Source organism: Rhinatrema bivittatum, chromosome 3, assembly GCF_901001135.1.
Source record: "Rhinatrema bivittatum chromosome 3, aRhiBiv1.1, whole genome shotgun sequence".
NCBI classification, from domain to species: domain Eukaryota; kingdom Metazoa; phylum Chordata; class Amphibia; order Gymnophiona; family Rhinatrematidae; genus Rhinatrema; species Rhinatrema bivittatum.
Window position 1 is genome coordinate 324,995,790 of NC_042617.1, and position 26,164 is coordinate 325,021,953.

At 43.4% G+C, this 26,164-nt stretch overlaps 1 protein-coding gene across 1 annotated transcript in view; it reads right to left on the reverse strand.

The window, feature by feature from the left end:
- The window catches only part of ARMC2 (armadillo repeat containing 2), a 367,472-nt gene that overhangs the window by 128,808 nt on the left and 212,500 nt on the right, over positions 1–26,164 (reverse strand). The window contains exon 8 of the mRNA XM_029595303.1: positions 10,680–10,855. Within this exon, the coding sequence (XP_029451163.1) occupies positions 10,680–10,855 (176 nt within the window). The remainder of the gene's footprint in view (positions 1–10,679; positions 10,856–26,164) is intronic.

Sequence of the window (26,164 nt, forward strand, 5' to 3'; positions counted from 1 at the left end):
ATGCGTCCATTCTAGGTCGTTTAGACCCAAACCAGATGTCCTTGGAGTGAATATCTTCTGAAAATGTCTGTGTCATTGGATCAACTGAAGAAGGGGATGACCAAGGGGATGGACCAGCCTCAGCAAAATTAGTAGGAGGCAAATCACCTTGAGCATCCAGGCAGTGTGGACATGGACTTGCAGAAAGCCCTGGCTGTATCACCCTTATATGGCAAGCAGTACAAATTGCTAAGCACGAGTTCTTTGACACTGACGCCATACTATACCAGCTCATTGCATGCCCAGCTATGTAAACAAAAGGCGCTCAGGCTACACACACATAGGACTCTCAGCTATGCGTGAAAAAGATGCTCAGGCTATGTGCTCAAAATGCATTTCAATACACACACACACACCGACAGGCTACAGAAGTACACGCACAAACACAGGCCATGGTCTTAAGCACATAATTAGGCACACATGTAACGTCATTACGCCACTGTGTGACAAGAAGGTGCCCATGAAAGCACGTGAAAAACACAGCAGCAGCCTATCACGCAATCAGAAGAGCCAAGCCTGGGAGCGAGGCCTAACCAAAGGCTGCTCAACCCACCGAGCGTGTGCCGCCTCCGCACCTCACTAAACTCCCCAGAGATATGAGAGGGAAAAGCGCCGACCAAAAATGCTGAGGGATGGTTTGCCCTGCTTTCCTCCACCATGAAAGACAGACAGACAATCCGTCTTTCGGAAAAGCTTGAGAAACCTCCAGATACTGCACAACATGTCTCTTGACATCCAAGGAGCGCAATAGGCCACATCTCTGCCCTTATGCAAGGGCGGCAAGGAAATGGACTGAATCAAGTGAAAATCCGAGACCACTTTAGGCAAGAAAGAGGGAACAGTACGCAGCTGTATCACCCCTAGAGTCACTAAGGAAAACAAAATTATCAAGTTAATTTAATTTGTTAAGTTAATTTGCCGAAATGTTAATTGTTATCCACATTTATATGCGTTATGAACACGTTTTATGTATAATGTTGTTTTTCTCTGTAAACCGGAGTGAAGGCATTCTGCTATACTTCGGTATAAAAAAGAAACTAAATAAATAAAATAAATAAGTAAGTAGTAATTTCTCCTTTCGCAGAACATATTGCCACCAGAAACACTGTTTAAGGTCAATAACTGCAAGAAAAGGCTATGCAGCAGTCAAAATAGGTTAAGACTCCACAAGGGAACCGGTAACCACAAGGGAGGATGAATATGTTTTACTCCCTTCAAGAAACAGGCCACATCAGGATGGTACGATAAGGATCCATCATTCGCCTGGCCCAAGGAATTAAGGCTCAACTCTTTAACCCATCCTGCAAAAATTCCAAAATGAGCGGGATCTTAACTGAACGAGGAAAAACACCTCAATCCTCACACCAAGCCTCAAATACTCACCAAACCTGCACATAGGCTAAGGAAGTGGAGAACTTTCAAGCCCGTAGCAAGGTGGCAATTACCGCAGAAGAATAGCCATGCTTTAATAAGTGAGAAAAATAGAGTCAGATCTTCACGAAGGACAGGACTCTACAATCCGTGGCTAAAAAAGAGATACCAATTCTTCACGACCTTCTTCTAGACAAACGCCCATGACGTTTGTCATCAAAGCTCAGATATTGCCCTAATCAATCAACTACCCAAAACAATTTATAATGTCTACTCCCTACCCAGACCAAAAAAAAAGGAGGCAGATTGCTATTCATAGCCCTAAAAAAGTTCAAATTTAAAACTCAGCCCATCAATCTAACACCTCCTTTCGAAATAGGTTTTTTTTCAAATCAAAGAACCTACAAATCCTCCTGCTCTATGCCCCACCAGGACTCCTCGAACACAATTTGTCCCCAACTAATTGAAGCCATCACAAACAACATTAACATGGACATCCCCATAATTATCCTGGGTGACTTCAACCTCCACATAGACAAAACACCTCTCTCAACTACATGCGAACTCCTTTTGGATACCATGACAGCAATCGGCTTTACACAAATAATAAAAACACTCACTCAGAAATCAGGACACACACTTGACCTAATATTTATTAATGACAAAATCACAAGCAACGACCCACCCACTGTACAAACTATTCCATGGTCAGATCATAATCTCATACAAACTAATCTACATCTGGAAAACCCCATCATGGAAACAAACAACCCCAATAAATACATCGAATTCAACAAACCGTGTACACTGAAGAATTAATTGAAATATTACCGAGTCCCTTAAATCCTTAAACAAAAAAGACACCAACTCCGCCGTTAACTCCTGGATCTCCATCAACGCAGAAATCGCAAGGACAAAATGCCCAGTCATCAGGAAAGAAATTAAACTGTCCTCCAAATTTAAAGCCCCATGGTACACCACAGAATTAAAAAAAATCAAACACATTCTAAGACAGGCCGAAAAAAAAAATGGAAGAGAAACCCCACCCCCTACCTTAAACACAAATACAGAACCATCCTATACATATACCGAACAGACTGAGAAAGCCAAACGAGATTTCTACGCACAGAAAGTACATGACTATCAATTCAATCCCAGAACCCTATTCGCTTATGTCAAAGACCTCACACATCCAACCCAAAACCCACCCACATCTTCCAATCACACAAAAACCTGCAAGAACTAGCCCAATACTTCAGTAACAAAATATGGGACCTAATTGCAAAAAAATCCCCACGTGAACGAGGAAACTACTAAGAACGATGAAACTAACAAGATATCAAGTGCACCAAACGCCATCTGGCCACATTTTGAGAACGTCTCCTCCACCGAAATTGAAGCAATCATCCGAAAAATAAATCCTGCTGCACATCCCCTTGATCCCATTCCAATAAAAACCCTGAAGCAAGTTTCTAACATCATTGCCAGGCCCACTGCTGACATAGTCAACCTATCTCTCGAACAAGGTATCTTCCCAGACATCCTTAAATGTGCCGTCATTAAGCCAATCCTTAAAAAACCACAACTCGAAGAATCCGATCCAGCAAACATCAGGCCCATCTCCCACCTTCCATTCATAGCCAAAATCCTAGAGAAAATTTTAAATCAACAACTATGGGGTAGATTTTAAGAGGCGCGCGAACAGCCTACTTTTGCTTGCGCATCAGACTCAAGCAAAAGTACGCTGGATTTTAGTAGATACGCGCGGAGGCGCGCGTATCCACTAAAATCCTGGATCGGCGCGCGCAAGGCTATCGATTTTGTATAGCCTGCGCGCGCCGAGCCGCTCTGCCTCCCCCCGTTCCCTCCAAGGCCGCTCCGAAATCGGAGCGGCCTCGGAGGGAACTTTCCTTTGCCCTCCCCTCACCTTACCCTCCCTTCCCCTACCTAACCCACCCCCCCGGCCCTGTCTACACCCCCCCCCTTACCTTTGTCGGGGGATTTACGCCTCCCGGAGGGAGACGTAAATCCCCGCGCGCCAGCGGGCCTGCTGCGCGCCGGGCCGCGACCTGGGGGCGGGTACGGAGGGCGCGGCCACGCCCCCGGGCCGTGGCCACGCCCCATACCCGCCCCCAAAACGCTGCCGACACGCCCCCGCAACGCCGCGCGCTCCGGCCCCGCCCCCCGACACGCCCCCCTCCGAGAACCCCGGGACGTACGCGAGTCCCGGGGCTCTGCGCGCGCCGGGAGGCCTATGTAAAATAGGCTTCCCGGCGCGCAGGGCCCTGCTCGCGTAAATCCGCCCGGTTTTGGGCGGATTTACGCGAGCAGGGCTCTGAAAATCCGCCCCTATCTGAATACTTGGAAAACCATAACATATTACTTCCGGCCCAACACGGCTTCAGGAAATTCTGCAGCACAGAATCACTTTTACTCTCCCTATCCAACACAGTCCTGAGAGGACTCGACAATGGCCGCTCCTACCTCCTAATTCTACTTGACATCTCCGCAGCCTTCGATACCATTAACCACAAAATATTGCTAAACAGATTGAAAGAAATTAGCTTATGTGACATCACAACCACCTGGTTCAACTCATACCTATCAGACAGATCATACAAGGTGAAACAAATACCCCTCCCACATGGTGTCCCGCAAGGCTCATCCCTTTCCTCTACCCTCTTCAACATATACTTGCTAGCTCTCTGTAAACTTCTGACCCAGTTGAGCCTAACCTACTTCATCTAAGTGGTCGACGTTCAAATCCTACTCCCCCTAAAAGATACTCTCGACAACACCCTAAAACTCCAGGAGAGCTACCTATTAACAATAAAACAGCTCCTATCACAAATGTCCCTATCACTCAATCAAAACAAGCCTTTCCCGAGTCTAATATCCATGGAGAGACCCTTCTGCAAACAATCCTTTCCCGAGTCTAATATCCATTGAGAGACCTTACTGCACAATGTAAATAATATCCATAGAGACATTACTGCACAATGTAAATAATTTACCTTTGTAAAGATTCTATTATTTTTGTCTATTCTTGTCTCCTTCCTCCCCCAGTTTCAACAACCCTGTTATATTGTAACTTTTGCTTCCTCTGCACTTGTTAAAAGAACAAAGTTACTGCACCCCCTGATATTTGTAAACCGGTATGTTATGATTGTATCATGAACGCCGGTATAGAAAAGCTTTAAATAATAATAATAATAATAATAATAATAATAAAACAAAACTGAAATCCTATACATATCCAATAAACTCACTTCAGCACTCAGCCCAGACCCCAACTCTTTGCAACTAAAAAATCAAATTGTCTCTACAGTCAAAGACCTTGGCGTCACACTCGATGGTGAATTAAACTTTAAAAAAACACATCAATACCCTAATCAAAGATGGATAGTTCAAACTACAAGTACTAAAAAAACTCAAACCCCTCCTATATATATCCAAGACTACCATACTGTACTTCAGGCACTACTTTTCTCAAAACTGGACTACTGCAACACCCTTCTCCTAGGCCTGCCGGCAGCCACCCTAAGGCCAATACAGCTATTACAAAATGCAGCAGCCAGAACACTTACAAACAGCAAAAGATCATACCATATCACCCCTATACTCAAGGAGCTACACTGGCTGCCCATCCCATACAGAATTTAATACAAGACTCTAACCATCATTCATAAAACACTGTACACTTTCACGTCCACCCCAAGAACCTTCGCTCCACAAATACAGGGCTTCTTAAAACCCCCTCTCTGAAATCTGCACACCTGAACGCAATAAGGGAGCACGTTCTATTTTTAGCCGGCCCTACGTTATAGAACAACCTCCCAACAGAATTAAGAATGGAACCCACAATCCAAAAACTTTAAAAAAAACAAAAAACCCCCCCCTAAAAACATGGCTCTTCCAAAAAGCCTTTGCTTCAATACCATGACGCCATTCCACGTCACTGAGAAGGAGCACTTTAGTTATGCATAGAGACACCAAAATCCCCCGCCACGGATTCTCGTTAAAAATGCTTACAATGACATGAAATTTTTATAATCGCAACTAATGTTAATTTCTCTGTTAATATCAATTAATTTTTCTGTTAATATCAGTTAGTTGACTAATTTAAATTCATATCTGTTAATAATTGAATTGCCTCTAATTTTTACTGTAAAACAATAGGAAGACTCTGATCCTCCTAGTTCATTTGTTCTCTGTAAACCGATGTGATATGCCAAATCGAATGTCAGGATACAAAAATAAATAAATAAATACTGCAAGAGATTCTTGTGCAGTGGAAGACGAAGTGTGGGGGGGGGGGGGGGTGTCTCTATCATGAGTCTTCACAGATCCGAATACCAATCCAGTGCCACCAGAGTCACCATCCTGCAAACTATTCTCCCCAATAGGGGTCACAGGGGAAAGGCATACAGAGCTTGTCTTCCAGCCAGACCTGCAAGACAGGACCCAAGGACCTCAGATCTCTCCTGCGACCGAAGAATCGAGGAACCTTATTGCAAGAAGTCGCCAGCAGGTCTAGGACGGAAGGCCCCAGTGATCTACTATCCGCTGAAATGCCTCGTCTGACAAAACCAATTCTCCAAGGTCCAGATTCTCCCTCTGAGAAAGTCTGCTCTCACGTTGTCTTTTCCTGCAATGTGAGAGGCCGAGATCATCTGGAAATGCCCTTCCGCCCATTCCATAAGTTGGAATATTTCCTGCAACAATTGCTGGCTCTTGGTTCCTCCCTGCTGATTGATGTAAGCCACTGTCATTGCGTTGTCCAACATTACTCAGACCGCTTGACCCTACAGTCTTTCGTTGAACTGCAAGCACGCCAACCGGACTGCTCAGGCTTCCAGGTGATTGAAGCTCCAGACTCTTCTGAATTCCAGCACCCTTGCACTGTTAGTTCCTGACAGTGAGCTCCCCAACACCCTGGAGACTCATATCTGTCATGAGTATCAACCAGTATGGAAACATCAGGGAAACTCCCTTTCTCAGATGATCCTCCTGCAACCACCACCGGAGATGAGAGCAGATCTCCATCGGCAAGCGGAGCTGAACCAAATAGTCCCGAGACTGTGGGCTCCAATGAGACAGCAGAGAGCGCTGAAGAGGACACATATGCGCTCTTGCCCATGGCACCACTTCCAGGGTTGCCAACATCAAGCCGAGTACCTGTAGATAGGACCACACTGTCGGACGTATAGGTGTTCACCAAAAAATTCACCTGCGACATCAACTTCTGAATCCAAACTTCTGGCAGGAAAACTTTGCCCTGCCTCGTGTCAGACCAAACACCCAGATACTCCAATGACTGAGATGGCTGAAGCCTGCTCTTGGCTGGGTTCACTACCCAACTGAGCTCCTGCAACAAGGAGATCACCTTGCGGGTCACCAGGCAGTTCTCTTCCAAAGACTTGACTGGTTCTTGTGGATTGGTTCAGCCTCAGTTGGAAACAGGATGCTGGACTTGATAGACCCTTGGTCTGATCCAGCATGGCAATTTCTTATGTTCTTAATCAGCCAGTCTTCCAAATACAGATTTACTAGAATCCCATCCTTTCAACTCTGCCGCCACAACCACCATAACCTTGGAAAAAATTCTAGGAGCGATGGCTAGACCAAAACGCAGCACTCAAAACTGATAATGGCGCCCCAACATTACAAAACACAGAAAACTTTGGTGCTCCAATCAGATGGATATATGGAGGTAGGCCTTGGCCAGATTCAGTGAGGTCAAAAATTTCCCCGACTGCACGCCCATTATTACTGAGTGCAAGGTTTCCATGCGAAAATGAGTCACCTGCAAATGACTGTTGACTCCTTTGAGATCCAGATGGGATGAAAGGAGCCCTCCTTCTTGGGCACAACAAAATAAATGGAATATCGCCCTGTACTTAGTTGAGACGTAGGCACTGGAACCCAGCCCTCAGACTGAGGAACCCTGACAGCGTAGATTACACTGCCTGCTTTTTCTGCGGAGAATAGCAAAGAGACACCATGAATACGTCCCAAGGAACACTGTGAAATTCCAGCACATATCCTTCTTGTATCACCTCCAGGACCCACTGATCCAATGTGATCTTAATCCACCTCTGATAAAAGAGAGTGAGACATCCCCCTATCTCTTATTTCTAAGGGCGAATTGGCAAACCTTCGTTGTGAGGCTTGGGAGGATCCGCTACTCGAGCCCATGCTTCGCTTGGGTTGTCTGGGACAAAAGGACTGAGACTTGCCAAAAGGCCGAATCCTCTGAAAGGTCGACCCTTTGTAGGGACAAAACCCTCTTGGAACTCCTCATACCAAAGAGGCACTGCAACTGCTTCTTATCCTCTGGCAGCCAAGGAAGTGGGGATTCACCACATTTACTGGCCAGTTTCTCCAACTCGCTCCCAAACAAGAACGAGCCTTTAAAAGGCAATTTTGTAAGATTAGCTATGGAGGTCATGTCGGCTAACCAATTTAGCAGCCATAATTGATACCTGGCCTTTATTGCTGAAGTCACTCCTCTAGCCGAGGTACAGACCAAATTGCAGCCCACATCTGCTAAAAAGGCGGCAACAGGTTCCATAACTACTCTGGAACTCATTCCAAAATTGTCAACCTAAGAGAGAAGCAGACAAGAGCGAGCCACCAGGGCACAAAAAGGAAGGTATCTGCAATGTCACTGCCACATCTTCAAATGCTTGCTTAGGGATGGCCTCAATTTTACTATCATGCACATCCTTCAAAACTGCTCCTCCCTCCACGGGGATAGTCATCCGCTTAAAGAGAGCATAGATGAGCGTATCCACTTTCAGAAAACGAAGACGCTCCCTCACCACTGGATCCAGGGGGTTCAGGCTTTCCAATGTCCGACCCCCTTTGAAATTTGCCTCCAGAGCGTCCCCTTCAAGATCAATCAATTCTTGAATGGCTTCCATAACAGGGGAAAAAACAAGAGGCTTTATGTTAGGAAACCAAAATAGGATTTTTCTTTGACTCAGACATGGAATCTGCCCCAGGCACTTCCAGTATCTTCAAAATCTTGGAAATCAGGGCCAGCTGCTCATCTCTATGAAAGAACCGTAACATAGCCCTATATGGTTCTAGTCCCACAGGAATTTCCAAATCTTCCAGAGAGTCAGGAGCTGCCTCATCAGTGCCATCCAGATTCCAATCAGGAATACCTATAGCTAACAGTGCTTTGGCGCTTAAACCAAAAACCGGAAGAAGGATGGGCCACTGCCTGAGGATCTGACCTGACAGGATTGGGCGGAGCTGAAGACTGCACCTGAAGGACTGCAATCCTTGAAAATATTTTACCCAAGAAAAGGCAGAAGGATCCATGCCAAAACCAGAAGGCACTTGTGCAGGGCCCCACCGAGCTGCCATCCCCTGCGGAGGAACCAGTCAAGGGAGTTCCAAGGTCAGGCATTCCCCTCTGGACAAGTCCTTAACCAGGCCATCATCAGGTTGGGAACAACCAGGCTTAGCAAAATCTCAGGAAGATAATTCTCCCTGAGCCTCTAAGCAGCACTGAAATATGTTAGAGGACAATCCAGGCTGAGATGCCCTAATATGACAGGCAACACAGAGAAAGGCGCTTAGGTTTCTTAGTCACCAGCACGCTTAACAGGCAACTGAAGATGTGTGCAGTGCACAGCCAATTTGCACAGAAATTTATTTTTGTAGCACACAAAATGTATGCGCACCCCAAGTCTATGCGCACTACCAATTTGCGTTATGTGTGTACAGGAAGCGCTGGGCACACAGTTTGGATGCACAATCAGATGCACTGCGCACACTGACGGTCCTGTAGAGGGCAGCCGAACATGCAGAAAGGCGTGCAAAAATGGCACTGCAGCCTACCACACAACACACAGAAAAAGCCTGGCAGCGGGGCCTAGCCCACTTGGGCTGTTCAACCCACCAGGCTGCCCAGTTCCCTTAACCCTACTGGGAGCAGGAACGAATGTCGGAACAGCGCACCATGCACGGAGACCAGAGGAAGTGCTACAAAACCCCTCTACTCTGTCTCAGAATTTTCCTTTTTTTTTTTTTTTTTTTTAAACTTATCTAAGCTCAGCCCTTCTGGGCTGAGTACAGAGACAGTCTCCAGCTGTCGGGCAGAGGACATCTGCCATCACCGCCACGTTCGGCTTTCTGCTGTACAATCAGCTACGTCCATGCGGGCTGAACAACCAGCTACGGGACTAAGGCACACAAATGAAGGACCACAGAAATCACGTCAGGAATTCTCAACTGGGGGAGGGACTATTTGATATCCCTGCAGGAGAGTGGGACTTTTACTTTTCCATATAAAAGATTCCTTGTAAAATCTGAAGAAATCCCCAGTAAGGAGATGCACGTCCACCATCTGCTGGAGATGGAGAATACTGGCAGGCTGATGTCACTGCAGGAGTATATATACTGTGATGTCAGTTTGCTCCGTTTCCATCTGCTTGCAAAGGTGCATAACCCACTGAGTACATCTGTCTACATGCTAGGAAATTAAAAAAAAAAAAAAAGGAAAGAAGTGAATAATTTTACTATAAGCAATCCCCAGTAGGGACATGCATGTCCATCTGCTAGACACTGAGAATACTAGCGGGGCTGATGTCAGGGCAGGGCTATATGTCCGTGACGTCAGCTTTTACTCAGTCTCCATCTGCTGGTAGAGATGCATAACTTACTTGTGGGGATTGGTCTACCTCAGTGCTGAGGAAACTAACATTATGTTCAATGGATTATATTTAGCAGAAATGCTCTCAATAATTTACAACAGAATAAAAATACATGAAAACCATATCAAAATTAAAACATAAGTAAATAAGCATTTAAAATAAAAATTAAAAATGTCAATACACCAATTCCATCTAAAATATTAAACAAAACAAAACAAAATGAAACATCCCACTGACTGCCTTTCATCATAGTGAGAAAAGTATTGCTGAAATAACCAGGCCTTGACTGCAGGCCACAAAAGGTAACTAAAGCAAGAGTTCCAATACTGCAATTCACCCCAAATTCTCACAGCATTATTTGGTACTAGCTGCAGCCTCTGTAGATCTTCCTGAAATAACCCTACTAATAATGAGCTGCAGTAATCTAATGTAGATGTAATTAAGCATTCCTCGCCCAAACCAAACTGAGTGGACAAGTTTTATTATTTGCCGGGCAAGGTTTAATCTTATCACTTCGAAGTGGCTGTATGTATACCCTCTGACTGGCACATGCACGCATCTTTACTTTAAGATTCAAGAAAAATAGTCAAAGAAACTTACAGCCAGAATCACTTTTGCTAGCTTTAAACCAAGCTGGTCTGAACCAATATCGACCAGTTTGTATAAGGTCTTCAGAACCAAGGCTCGTCGTTTGCACCGCCGTCCAAGCATATTTCCTTCTTCCAAAGCTTGATGAAGCCTGGTGCAAGCATGGCACAGACTCTCCACATTGCCTTCTGTATGAGAAGCAGCAGCAACAGTTCATGAATGGCCACATAAAGTCAGTAAAATACAAGAAAACAAATAGCGCTCACAAGAACTGTAGCAAGTTTCAGGAGTCTGAAGGCTGGAGTATAGAGGAGCAGATAGCGGTCTGCTTGAGAAATGGCAACTGGAGGCAGGTAGAGGAACAGATGGTGGGGGCATGGGAAATATATGATGTGAGCACTAATATCACCTGTGGAATAAAATCAAAATGAGAAAATGGAAAGCTTAAGGATTTAGTTTCTTTTTACTGGAAATTAAACAAGCTAAAAAAAAATGATTACAGTAACTCCATACTCTTACAATTTTCTCCTGCAGGCTTCTCACTGGAAGCAGCTATCAAGTTGACTGACTGTACCATATCAGGTTCCTGTGGTTAAGATGGGATAACTATCCACATATCACTAAAACTGTACTTTTAGAATGTAATTTTCAAAAGGATTTATGCACATTAAAAAGTAGTGTACCGTACCAATTTTCAAAAGCCCACTTACACGTGTAAAACCCAATTTTAAAGGTGCAAATCCTTTTGAAAATTACCCCCTTATTGATTTTTTGGTTACATTTGATTTCCTACTTTCTCAGCAAAAAAAATCCACAGCAAATTACAATAAAAACATAAAATACAACCACCACCACCACATATCCACATTCACCACAAGTACTGGAAATTAAAATTTATATCAAGCCCCTTCCCTTACTGTTTTCTAATACCCTACATAGCTGTACTGCCTGATAGCTTCCCAGACCCAGGGTTCGCTGGTGGCTCTGCTCCCTTCATGGTATCATCTGCAGCAGACTTTAAACATAGGAGTAACTAAGGGGTGAGGTGGGGGGAGATCAAGAGAGCAAGCAACAAAAGGGGAGACGGTAATGTTACTTAGAATGCGATAGGGTAATGCAACCCTCTCTCTTTTTGGATTGAGGGGATTTATTTATTTATACAGATTTATTATCCACCTATATCAGACTAGCTGTACTAGGCAGTAAAATTAACCAAAACATAAAACTAGCATTCAATGTCACACATCAAGTCTTGCTGATGGTCTCTGCACAGTGAATGCCATAATGAACACACTAACAAAACAATCAAAACATGTAAAAGGCTTGTGTCAGTCAATCAGTCACACTGTCATGTCTGTGGCCACCCCAAACAGTGGAAGATGCACTATGCAAATACGATATGCTCTGTCTGCAAATACCTGTCTGTCAGGCTCCCCCACACACACACGCATACAAAGGCTCTTCTCTTAATTTAATAATATTTAACTTTTACACTTTTGAATTTGAACATTTACATCAGTTATGAGCCAGACAACCTGAGCAACGCTATGCACTTTTTGCTAAGATGCTTTATCTGAAAAACTGTGTCTCATGCTCCCACACATAGGGACAGGAGATTCCCCCCCCCCCACACACAGGCTCCCACTCCCACATAGGGTCTCTTCTTCAATCTTTGTCAGACTTCTCCTTCATCTGATGTGGAATCAGATTCACAGCAACTCTCTTCTTCTTTGGCTGCCACAGGATGGGTTCCCATGGCAGCCTTCTCCCTTCTTTGCCCGCCGTGGGATGGGATCTGCGGTGGCCATCCCACAAGTCTCTTCATCCACCATAGGATGGAGTCCTTTGGCGGCCAATGATGGGAGACATCTAATTTATTGTCAATGTAGTTTCTAGAGAGGTTCTCTAAGTTTCTATATGCTATGTTACTTAAAATACAACAAAATAAATAGTCAATTTTGTTTGATTTTAAAATTTATATCTGTTTTGGGCCAGACAACCCAAGCAATGCTGGGCACTTTTTGCTAGTCTATATATAAAGGCTGTGTCAGTCAGTCTGTCACACTATCATGTCTGTTTGTGGCCACCAGGTGGCACCCTGAACAATGGAAGGTGTACAGTGCAAAGACTATATGTTCTTTCTGCAAAGCCCTCTCTCTCAGGCACCCAAACACACACTGGCTCTTCTCTTAATTTGTTAACATATTAAAAGAATATTTCTCTTTTCCACTTGTTTGGTTTTGAAAATTTACATCAGCTGTGAACTAGAGCAACATCAGGTAATTTTCACTAATATGCTCTGTTTGAAAAGCCTTGTCTCAGGCTCTCACACACAGGCGCAGGCAGGCACATACACACACAGAGGTTCCCACACACACAGGACATATTCTTCAGGCACCACCAGACCCCCCTCCTTCTCTGGCCACCACGGGATGGGAACCATGGCAGTCTGCCTCTTCTTCCAGTGTTGGGCAGCCCTGATTGCAAGAGCCTGAGCCCTAAATAGTTGGCCATGGTCTACCCAAGCCAAAGCGTGGCTATGCCACTGTTGTGGATTGTGAACTGATTAAAAGACATGAAACAGAGAATAAGACTAACTGGTCAGTTCTCAAAGGATTTATTTTATTTAGTGTATTTTAGCTCATGCCTTTTCATTGTAGCTAGAGGCAACTTACATCCTGGGTATTTTCCCCCACTAGGCTCACAATCAGTCTGTACCTGAGGCAATGGAGGGTGAAGTGACTTGTCCAAGGTCATAAGGAGAGGCAGTGGGATTTGAACCCTGGCTCTCAGCCCACTGCTCAAACCACTAGGCTACTCCTCCATTTCAAGATGGTAAATAAATAGTGCAGAACTCTCTAGAGTTGGGCAATGAGAGACATCTAATATACTATCAATGTTTTTGGAGAAGTTTCCTAAGTTTCTATAAGCTTGCTGCTAATTACTTAACAAAATAAAATATTTATCATTTTCACTTTTGTCTGATTTTAAAATTTATAGCTGTTATGGACCAGTCAACTTCAACAACACTGGGCAGTTTTCACTAGTATAAAGATAAACCTTTTAGAAGACTACTTTGAACTGACATCTTAAGAGGCAACCTGCACAGTCACTCCCTGAATAAGAGCACATGCCATCTATGAAAAGACTTCTATGAACAAAACAGATTTCAGTATTGGTTAACAGAACAAGTTATAATCAGACATTTCTTAAAGCACAAATGGCACTACATTCCAAAGTGCTGGACCTTTAATTGAAAATGCTCGGTGCCAGGTTTCAAAGAGATGTGCATCCTTCAAGCACAGCAAGGCAAGAAAACATCTTTCCTCGGAAGGTAAGAGCCTTGGGGGATCATATGAAACAATTCTGTCAGAAACTTAAGATGGCCCCACCTTCTTACTTGCTTTAAATACTAAACCTATTTTAAATTTTATTCTTTGGGCAACTGGCAGCCAATGTAATTGCTGCAGTAAAGGAGTGGCAGGATCCCTACGTGAGCGACTGAGGACTAGATGTGCAGCAGCATTTTGTAAGATTGGCAATGCTTCAATCCGGTCCTTAGGGAGCCCAACATACAAAGAAATGCAGTAATCAACTGCCATCAAAACAAAATCTTGCACAATGGTTTCAGTCTTCTCTAGAGGGGACATACTTCAATGGTCGTATCAATCTCCATTTTAAAAAGCCATTTCTTAGGTCTCCCCTTCATCTGCAGCTTGAAAGAAAGTCAGAAATCTAACAAGAGCCCCCACAACTCTTACAGCTTCCGAGAACTCCGTAACTGTCCCTTCCACCCAGACCCCTTAACAATTAGGAGGAACTGGGGACATCCAGATGGCTTCCGACTTAGTCAAATTAATAGACAAGTTTACTTGACTTCATCCAGTTCTTTATTGCCACTAAGCATGACGCTAAATAATCTAAGGTGGCTTGCAGCTCATTCTGCACTGGGACCAAAATTTGTATATAGCCTGCTTATATTTTGAACCTGATATTACAAGTGTTCAATAACTGGCACAGGGGAGCGAGAGATACATTAAACAAGATGGAAGAGAGAGACGACAACTGCAGAACCACAGATCCCACTGGGGATTAGCCATGAATGATATTAGCCACTAGATGACCTTACCACCCATCCAACCCAGCCCAACTGAAGTTAAATAATTCAATAGTAATGCATGATTAATAGTGTCAAATGCCGCAACTATGTCAAGCCAAATGAGGATTACTGTTCCACCATGGTCTAGCTCTCATAAGAAGAAATCACACATTGAGAGCAAGAGCGTTTCGGTGCTATGTCTGGCACGGTATCCACAGTGATTGGAGTGCAATACTCCATGTTCTTCCAAGAACTCATTTAATTGTATCAAAACTGTCTTTTCCAGGACTTTTGCAATTGTGGGAAACTAGAAATAGGCAGATAACTAGAACATTTCCCTACTGGTAAATAACTTTTTTTTTTTTTTTTTTTTTAGTACAGGCCATACTAGTGTATGTTTCAAGAAATCAGGAATTAGGCTTTCAGATAAGGAGACATTAACAAATTTGCTGGGTGATGCATTAAGCCACGATAATGCTCTAACTCGCGATATATGCGATATTTTGCATCTCCCCACAAAGATACCCTACCTTATTACAATGACTTTCTTTGCATGCAATTTGCATACATGAATAATACAAATGCACACAAAGAAGGTCATGCATAGTCAATCTGATGTTAATATTTAATTGTGGCTAACAGAAAAGGTGGTCAGCCATGATTAAACCACCACCTATTTCAAATGCATTAGAAGTGCAGCGGGCGGCCCAAGATCCTAACACGGGCCCTGAGGTTCCCGCTACACATTTAAAGTGGCAGAAAAAAACAGCAGCAAAACGGGGAGGTTGAGCAGGGTTCAGTATTGACCCCTGTTCTCAAGCTGGTTTCACAAGTTGAGGAGCCGTGACACACCCAAAATAATAATAAAAAAAAATGTTTTTAATGTAGATGCACAGCAAAGCCCCCCCCCAGGGCTGAACAAACAATAGCATCCCGGCTCCCTTCCCCCTTTCCCAAGTCCAATAAAAGGAGTGAGTCCTGGCTCCCCCACCCCCCTAAATCCCACTAATAAAATAAAGGCTCTGCCCCCTCTCCCCTTGCCATCCCCTTACTCTTGAGTTTAAATAAAAAAAAAAGGTCCCAGACCCCCCCCCCTGCAAAAGGAAAACAAATTGTAGTGTCCTGGCCACCCCCCCCCCAAAATACCTTAAAACAGATCCCATGTCAGGGATGGATGCACCCTCGCAAGCAGGTTACAAGCTAAACATCCACAAAAACAGCATAAAAAAACACAGAAAAAAAAAAATAAAAAGACAACACTGCTCAGGAACTGAAAAATATGTAACATTAGGCTGCACAGTATTCAGCACAGTGAACAGATAACCAAATATATTGTAGAGGCTCTATATTAAAAGCTTCGCTTAACAAATGTATCTTCACCAATTTCTTAAATCTGGCTTTATCAGTTATCATTTGATTTCTTCTGGAAATGAGTTCCATAGTAGTGGCCCTGCCACTGAAAAAGCCCAATCCCATGTTTCTACAAGATGGGTAAGTTTCAGAGAGGGAGTCTCCAGCAGGCCCCTGTTTGTGGACTATAAACAGGGGTGATAAAAGTGAACTGAGCCACAAGTTTCCAGAATTATTCAAGACTATATGTATTAAGCATGTTAACTTGTACTACACATGCCAATGTATCGGCAACCATTAAGAATGGGTGTGATGTGTGTACATAGGCTGACCCAGTCAAGATACATGCCGTGGAAGTCTGAATTAACTGTAAAGCTCTATGAGACTTGTTAAGTAAACTGATAACAGAGCATTACAATACTCAAGGAGTGGAAATATTAATGTCTACAAAATATCCTGCTCCAATAATGACTTAAGTCTGTATAATAGTCTTAGCTTAACAAAAGCAGATTTAACTACAGATTTGAAGTTCTCATGCATAGATAAAAAGGAGTCTGGAATAACCCCTAGATTGTGCATAGCACTCTTAATTGATATGGAGTGGCCATTAAACAAAGACTGGGGGGCAATTCACGAGGATCTGTCGTGACAACATAAGCAACTTGGCTTTATTAACATTAATAATTAACCTGTGATGTGTAAGCCAGCATTTAATAGCTGATAAATAGATTATTAAAAAAATCAAATGTATATTTCCACAATGATCTCAAAGAAACAAAAAACTGTATGTTATCAGCACAATGTAACCAACAAGGCAGATCCTTGAGGAACGCCAGTTGAAGTTACATACCAGTCTCAAGTGAAAAGGCCAATGTGTATCTGTTGTAAGCAATTAGTGCCTCCTCTCCCTATTTCAGAGAGATGAAAAATGAGGATGTCATGGTTTACAGTATCAAATGCAGCACATTTTTTAAATTTCAGCTAGCATTTCACAGTCTGTTTCTTTATTTTGGTCCTCTTCTGTAACTCTTATCCATCACACATAGAATGCACTGTGGAATCCTTATGGATAGAGATTCCGTTTCCTGCAGGATTTTTATCAAGTTTGACTCTGCTTTCTTTAAAATATAGTGCCACCACTCCACCAATTTGATCTGACCTATCACATTGATATAATTTATACCTTGGTATCATAATGTCCTGTTAAGTTATCCTTCTTCCACCATGTCTCTTAAATGCCTATAATGTCTGTTAGGAACACAGCTAGTGGGAGTCACTGTACTCTCAACAACGCCAACACGCTCCTGTGGCTGGGTCGCCACTGTCTCCTCAATGCTGCTGAGTGTGGCCCCACACACCACTGTGCTGCTCCTGTCCTGGAACCTCCTTAGGTGCGCGCGCATATGTGCACATTAGATGTAGCAGAGCCTCAGCAATGGGTCTCCTGCCTTGCAGTGCATGTTGCCTAGCATTCCTGGATCTTGTGTTCCTGATTCTTGTCCAGCTTCATCTTCCAGCCTCGTCTCGTCCAGCCCATCTTATCCAGTGTCTTCTGTGTGTCTACATCCACCCTTGGCCTGACTCTCTAGATCCTGACCCCTTGCTTAGACCTGACCACAACTGCCTGCTGCCTGGACCTGAGCACTTTTGCTAGCCAGCTGCCCCAACCTTGGCCTGTCTCTGACTCCATTAGTCTGTTGCCTGCCCTGACCCCAGTGTGCCTTTGGACTCTAGCCTTCTTCACCGCCATTGGGACCCGCCTAAGTCCTGCCAGCTGCCAGAACCCAAGGGCTCAACCTACAGAGGAGGAGAAGATTCAGACCGTCCTGCTACAGGGCGTGTTTGCCAGCTGCCGTCGTAGGCTTCGTGGTTCGCCCTTGAAGTGCGTCAACTACGCCACAGTACAAAGGGTTCATACACCCACTACCCTTCACAATGTCTATATCCTCCTATAATGCCAAACATTCTAACTCAACTTCTGGCATTCCTATACAACCATTTTGAAGTATGGTTTTTATTTCTCTGTTTATTTCTCTTTGTATTCACAATCTGCTTATTAGCAAATGATACACGTAGCTTAGAGTTTTTGACATCTGAGTGCTCTTTGTCTACGTTCATCTGGCTACTTAGGCGTTAAACACAACCTCTCTACTGGGATATTCTAACTTCTCTATTTTGCAAGTATCTTTGGAAGGAATATCCCTCTGAACTATGTGCTTTTGAGCGACTGTCCGCTTTCCCCCATGGTCTACTCTAAAAGCTGTTCTCTCTCCTTTTTAAATGTTAGCACCAGCAACCTGGTTCCACGCTGGTTAAGGTAGAGCCCATCCCCCTTCCCTAGAATGTTCCCCATTTCCTTACAAATATAAAACTGTCTTCCCTGCACCATCGTCTCATCCACGCATTGAGACCCTGGAGCTCGCCTGCCTCTGGAGTCCTGTACATGGATCCCACCAGACAAAAATAGTTATGCCTTTCTGCAGAAAATGTGGCAACACTTTGATGCCATTGCCTCTTCAAGAGTGTACTTCTGTACTGGAAAGACATTCAGTCTTCTGTTCTCCCGTTTCAGAAACCTATAGAAGAAAAATCCATCTTTTCAGATCAATTTTCTCTTGCCAATCCATAACCTAGATGCAGACTCAGATTCCTGATTCTTTTCAGAACATATTCTTCTAGAATCTTCAGGGCTGTCTCCGGAACCATATCCTGAGACAGCAAGAAGAAATACAGCACTGGTGGATTTCTCCTATTCATTGTTCATTAAAAAAAAAAAAAATGGCATAGTCTATCCCATTTCAGTTGCAACAGAACACTGAACCATCTGAGAAATGAATTTCATTCTGCTTGTCCATGGAGAAAATGTGAACTTGCTTAACAGGTTTTTCTGTTCATTGAGGAAGGGCTAAGAATAGAACCACAAAAAACAGACACAAATAAGATTGGAAGTGAGGTAAACTAACCAGCCTTCAGAAGACTGTTTACGAGAAGGTAGAAAAACAAAAAATAGATAAAGCAACGGGATTGGACAGGATACATCTAAGGCTTTTAAAGGAACTTTAGAGTTCTGGCAGCTTCATTGTCTAACCATTTTAATACTTCTTTACAGTCAAGAGAAGTGCCAGGGGACTGGAGACGGCCAAATGTGGTTCCTATTCATAAAAGTGGAAGTAAGGTGGAGGCTGGGAACTGCAGGCTGGTTAGTCTGGCCTCTATGCTTATTAAATGAATGGAATCGCTGCTAAAACAGAAGATAGTGCGGTTTTTGGAATCCAAAAGATTACAAGATCCGAGGCAGAATGGTTTTACCAGAGGTAAATCTTGTCAGACAATCTGATCAATTTCTTTGACTGGATAACCAGAGAGTTGATCAAGGGAGAGCTTAGTTATGCTGTACTTGGAATTCAATAAGGTCTTTGACATGATTCTGCACAGGAAACTTATAAATTGAGCATCCTTGGTAAGGGTCCTAAAACGACTGGATTAGAAACTGGCCAAGTGGGAGGTGAAAAGGGTAGTGATAAAGGGAGCTTATTATGAGAAAAGGAATTTACTAGTGGTATGCCACAGGGATCAGTCTTTGAATTGGTTCTTTTCAACATTTTCATAAGTGATATTGCAGAAGGGCTATCAGGAAGGATTTGTCTTACTGTGGATGATACCAAAATCTCCAACAGGACAGCCAGCCAGGAAAGTATGAAAATCATGAGGAGGGATGTAGCAGAGCTTGAGGAATGGTCTAGAGTCTAAAAGCTAAGATGTAATGCTAAAAAAAAATAAAATGCAGAGTCATGCATTTGTGCAGCAAAATTCCAATGAAGTAATACAGTCTAGGGGGTGAAATTCTTCTATGCACAAAACAAGAACAGGATCTGAAGAGATCGTGTCTGAGCTACCACTAAAAAGACATGAGCTAAATAAAAAAAATAAGCAAATCTCAAGGTGGCCAAACAAGTGGATAGGATGTTTGGGTACATGGGATGAGGAATGGTCAGCAGAAAAAAAAAAAAGGAAGGTGGTATTATCCTTGCATAAATACCTGGTAGGACCTCATTTGGAATACCGTGTACAGTTCTGGAGACCACACCTTTAAATGGATATTAACAAGATATGCTTTTACAGGCACTTCAAAGCAGATTACATTCAGGTACTGTAGATATTTTCCTGTCCGCAGAAGGTCACAATCTAAGGCCCTCATTTACTAAGCATTTTTCTCAGAGATACGAAATGGAAGAAAAGCCTTAGTAAATCAGGTCCTTAGTTTGTACCTAAGGCAATGGAGGATGAAGTAACTTGCCCAAGGTCACAAGGTACAGCTGTAGGATTTGAACTCTGGCTTCCTTGGTCCATAGCCCACTTGCTCTAACCACCAGGCTACACCTCCATTCCTGGTTAGTCAGTCCAGAGGGTAGCTAGTAAAATGGTCAGGGGTCTTCGTTCTGCAGCATATGAGGACAGACAAAATCTAAACTTGTATACTCCAGAAGAAAGGAAGGATGGAGTTGATATGAGAGAGACATTGTAATACCTTCAAGTTATCAAAGCACTGGAGGCTGGCCTGTTTCAACCAAAAGGAGGCTCTGAAACAAGGGGGTCATGGGATGAGGGTAAAAGGGAATAGACTAAGGCATAATATATGGAATAAACTCTTTACAGAAGTGGTGATGGATGGTACAGCTTCCCACTGGAGATGGCGAAGACAAAGACAGTATCTGAATTCAAGAAAGCACGGGACAAGCATAGGGGATCTCTGAGGGAGTGGCAGGGATTACAGAGCTGAGCAGTTGTGTGAATGGGCAGACTAGTCAGGCCTAATGATCTTTTTCTGCCATCATGTTTCTCCTGTTCTCTTCATCTTCTACAAAAAGAATTGAGCTTCAATTATGAGTGAAAGAACAGATTAATGACATCCTGTATCATGACTTATTATTTAAAGACTGCTCATTCTAATTACCTGTTACAAAGCATTTGGGCAAAAATCCCTCTCAGTTATTTGTCATGTATTTCTGCAAAATTTCTCCGTGTCTTTTTGTGAACAGATGCTTTTTTTCCCCACACAATTTGTTCTTTATATTAGATTCATTCAGTTATGCCACAATGCTGTAGCTGTTATATCAAAATTCAACTAACTCCATGGTAATGTATTGAGACATTGAAAACAAAGGGATGATCAAGCCTTTTTCTTTATATCTTTCTGGGTACTTGAAGCTGTAAAGATTGTTTCATAAATTTGACAGTTACAAAAAAAAATGAAAACTAGCATAACCTTTTCACAAAAATGGAAGCAGCTCTTTCAATGGAAAGGATGAGTACAGTTCAGACATAGGTTGTGTACAGGTCTCTTGACATGTGAGTGAGCTCATGATAGGGTGGGGCTTGGGAAGTAAGGATGTGTTGGAGGAAGGGGCTAGCTAGCCGCTTTGAAAGATGAGTGCCGTGTTCTCAGGTGGCAAAAGCTGTTCTCTCTGGCCCGGCGGTTCAGTGGCAGTGCTGCCTGCTGCCATGTGGAGGCACCCGGGCTCTGATTCTAGTTCAGATCTTCTGCCTCCCAGCTTGGTCAGGGCTGAGACGGTGTGCAGGCAGCACTCTCAATCCCTGCCAGTCACTGTACAACACTGGATTTAGGGCCATGATATCAGGGCTCTGAAAGGAGCCCTGTGCTTTAGCCCCAACTGAGGAATCTCTCTGATGGCTGGGCTAAAGTAAACTGGAAAAGGATATAAAACAGAGGAAAATAAATATCCACAGGTAGCTGTAAATGAAAGCTCATGGTACCACATCCCAGCCCTGGTTCCAACTGAGCTGGAAATCCAAAAGGAGCAGGAGGAAACTTCCATATCAGAAAAAGAAAAAAAAAGGCAGCAACAACTAGTTCTGAAATGGAACAGTGTAAAACTCTTATTGCAGACTGTATTTTCTTGTTCCATTCTTTTTTTACAAATATTTTATTCTTTATTGCATAGGATGACTCACAATACAAAGGACAGTGTCATAATCCAATCCTGTATATTATGGAAATATACACTGAAAACCATCCACCACCCGACAGGGGTAGCATAATACAAATCATCCCCAAACACCCTTCCCTGTTCAACACCATCAAGATTCATCCCTAACTCCTCGCTCATCCATCATTCATTCCCCCCTAAACCTCCGAGCTCAGTGAAACTCTTATTGAGCAGGTGCAGAGTTCCCACACATGAACTTGAGCCCCTCAGTTTCTTTCAGAGCTTAAGCAAGGTAGGTGGGTATTAAGTATGGCTAATTTATCCTGCCGTCTCCATTGACAAGCAGGTACGAATCAGCCATAACGTGTGGGGGAAAGAACCAAGCTGGGGGTAGTGCGAGGAGCAACTACTGAAGAGAAAACCTGGACCTATCAGGTGCAGCACGGACCACTGGATGAACAGGCTGCGCAGAACTGCTTGTCCAAAGTTAATGTCTCTCCAAAACATGTTGCCTAGCCAATAGTGGGATATAAAGGTGTGAAATGACGATCAAACAGCAGTACTGCAAATGTCTTCAATAGACGTGACCTTAAGATAAATCAATGAACTCGCCATAGCTCTCACTTGATGAGCTTCAACAGTCTCTGTTATCTGAAGCCAGCCAGCACATTACAGTGAGCTATAGCCAACTAGACAGTGTTTGTTTCCCGTTGATTGGGATCAAAGGACATGAACAGTTTAGAAGCTGGGGCTCTCTTACAGTCCAAAGAGGTGCAGAGCCCATTCTCCCTGTGCACATGTGGTCTTGGTAGCATAACAGCCAGATTAATGTGGACCACAGATATCACTTTCAGAAGGAACTTGGGAGTAAATTTGAAACACCACCCTATTATGAGCAAACTGAAGGTATGATGAATATGAAACTAGAGCCGGTAGTTAACGGCAAAGTGATGGCCATGAGAAACATCACCTTCCAGGCAAGAATCTTCAGCACAGACTCAAGATGTTTGGAAAGCGGTTTCATGAGTTTAGTTAGGACTACACTGAGGTCCCAAGGCATTGGAGGTTTACTGTCTGGAGGCTTGGACTGCCACAGTCATTTCATGAACTTTGAAGCCAAAGGGTAGAGCGAGATCAGAACACCTTGCACCCGCTGGTGATACGTTACAATGGCACTGAAATGAACTTTGACAGAAGAGGTGCCAAGGCCTGAGGATGAGTGGAAGAACAGACACTGAAGCAAGTCTCATAGGCAACAGGAAGAGGGATTTAGCTGGCTTGTCCTTCAAGTTGAGAACATCTTCCATTTGAAGCCACTGGAAATTCTGGTTAAAGATTTCCTGGCAGAAAATCCTCCATATCTTTGGGATGGAGTAAGGAGGAGACAAAAACATTATTACAACCATCTGGTATCAGATTAGCTGTTCAAGCCTTGATTTTGCCTGCACTGGAACACTGCAACTGGGTCTATTTGGGTCTGCCAATGTTTTATGTTAAATGCAATGCATCTTTTACAGAATGCAGCAGCCCAACTGATTTCTGGTCACAGCATGAGGGAGCATATCACTAAGGTACTATATGACTTCCACAGTGGAGAATCAAATATAAAATCACAATGTTTATACACAAGCTCTTTTCATTGGACTCATCTCCTTGGTTTAACACTATGCTTAGAGCGAATAATCTCCACCAGGGATCTTTGATCCTCACAAAGGGGACTTTTTGATATTCCGACTGTTTGACATGCTCGGCTGACCGATGCAAGGTAGAGTGCATTCTCCATTGCTATTCCAGTTTTCTGGAACTCACTCCTGCAGGAGTTGCGTCTGATGGACAGTAGGAAGACCTTTAAAGGCTTACTGAAAACCTTTTTGTTTAAGAAGGTGTTTTTGTAGAGCTACTATGGACCTTTATGTTTTGAGGCAGAGTAGCCTGTTTGCTATTCTATTTGTTTTAATGGGTTATTTATTTTACTGTGTATATTCTTATGTTTTCTGCCTATGGCTTTGGATGGGTCACAAATTTTGTAAATAAAAAATAAAATAAATACTGCACAATCGACATCCACACCATGAGGGCCAACAATGACAGGTTCAGATGGCAGAGTTACCTTCCTCCTGAGTGATGATAGTTGGAGATATTCATATTCCATTGGGAGTAAGAGACTTTTTGTAGCTAGGCTGGTTCTAGGAGTATTATACTTGCCTCATTCAAAGGATCTTCTAGAGAGTCCTGGCAATTAGAGGAATTGGTTTGGTACACAGAGTAGACTGACACACTAGTCTATCACAAAACCACTGGGAGCTGGACCTGTAACTGCTCAGATGCATGGCACAGAGTTCTCAACCACTGTTACCCTCTAAAGCTCACAGGTCTAGCACTGGCATTCCACAGCAACTGAATAAGTCGTCCACGATTCCTTGATCCAAGGAACATTCTGGCAGTTGTAACACTCTGCTGAGGCAGTCCACCACTGTAGTCTGGACTCCCAGAAGGTAGATCTCCTAGAGATGGGTGTTGTGATGTCCTGCACATGACCAAATTCAGAAAGCCTCTGAGCAGAGGATGTAAGAGCCTGCTTGTTTATAGAGAACATGACCACTTGCATGTCAGTCTGGATCAAGGATTCTCTTTCCCAAAAAGATGAGGAAAAGCTCTTAGAGCACAGTGGATAGCGCACAGCTCCAGGTAATTGATTTGTAGATGACTTTCCACTGGGCAATCATTCCTTGGGTCCATGCTATACTAGTATGTGCCCCCCACTCTTTGAAGGCATTAATAGAATCAGTGGATGCAGTGGAACACATATGAGAAACCCTTCTTTCAAACGTCTGGGTTTATTCACTATTTAAAGGATGTTTTCAACCCAGGAGTCAGAGATTGTGAGATAATGGCTGACAGAGCTGATCCCATTGGCTTCAGATGTCCCACATGTGTAAACGAGTCAGAGAAATCACATGCATCGTAGCAGCGAGATGACAGAGAACTAGGACTGATCTTGCTGACAGAAAGACCTTATTAGGCCAATCAGGAATTTGAGCTTTTTCGACAGGGAAAAATGCTTTTTAAGAACATAAATTGTCATGCTGGGTCAGACCGCGGGTCCATCAAGCCCAGCATCCTGTTTCCAACAGAGGCCAAACCAGGCCACAAGAACCTGGCAATTACCCAAACACTAAGAAGATCCCATGCTACTGATGCAAGTAATAGCAGTGGCTATTCCCTAAGTCAACTTTATTAATAGCCGTTAATGGACTTCTCCAAGAACTTATCCAAACCTTTTTGAAACCGAGCTACACTAACTGCACTAACCACATCCTCTGGCAACAAATTCCAGAGCTTTATTGTGCGTTGAGTGAAAAAGAATTTTCTCTGATTAGTCTTAAATGTGCTACTTGCTAACTTCATGGAATCCCCCCTAGTCCTTCTATTATTTGAAAGTGTAAATAACCGATTCACATCTACTCGTTCAAGACCTCTCATGATCTTAAAGACCTCTATCATATCCCCGCTCAGCCGTCTCTTCTCCAAGCTGAACAGCCCTAACCTCTTCAGCCTTTCCTCATAGGGGAGCTGCTCCATCCCCTTTATCATTTTGGTTGCCCTTCTCTGTACCTTCTCCATCGCAACTATATCTTTTTTGAGATGCGGCAACCAGAATTGTACACAGTAATCAAGGTGCGGTCTCACCATGGAGCGATATAGAGGCATTATGACATTTTCTGTTTTATAAACCATTCCCTTCCTAATAATTCCTAACATTCTGTTTGCTTTTTTGACTGCTGCAGCACACTGAGCCGACGATGTTAAAGTATTATCCATTATGATGCCTAGATCTTTTTCCTCAGTGGTAGCTCCTAATATGGAACCTAACATCCTGTAACTACAGCAAGGGTTATTTTTCCCTATATGCAACACCTTGCACTTGTCCACATTAAATTTCATCTGCCATACGGATGCCCAATCTTCCAGTCTTGCAAGGTCCTCCTGTAATATATCACCATCCACTTGTGATTTAACTACTCTGAATAATTTTGTATCATCCGCAAATTTGATAACCTCATTCGTCATATTCCTTTCCAGATCATTTATATATATAT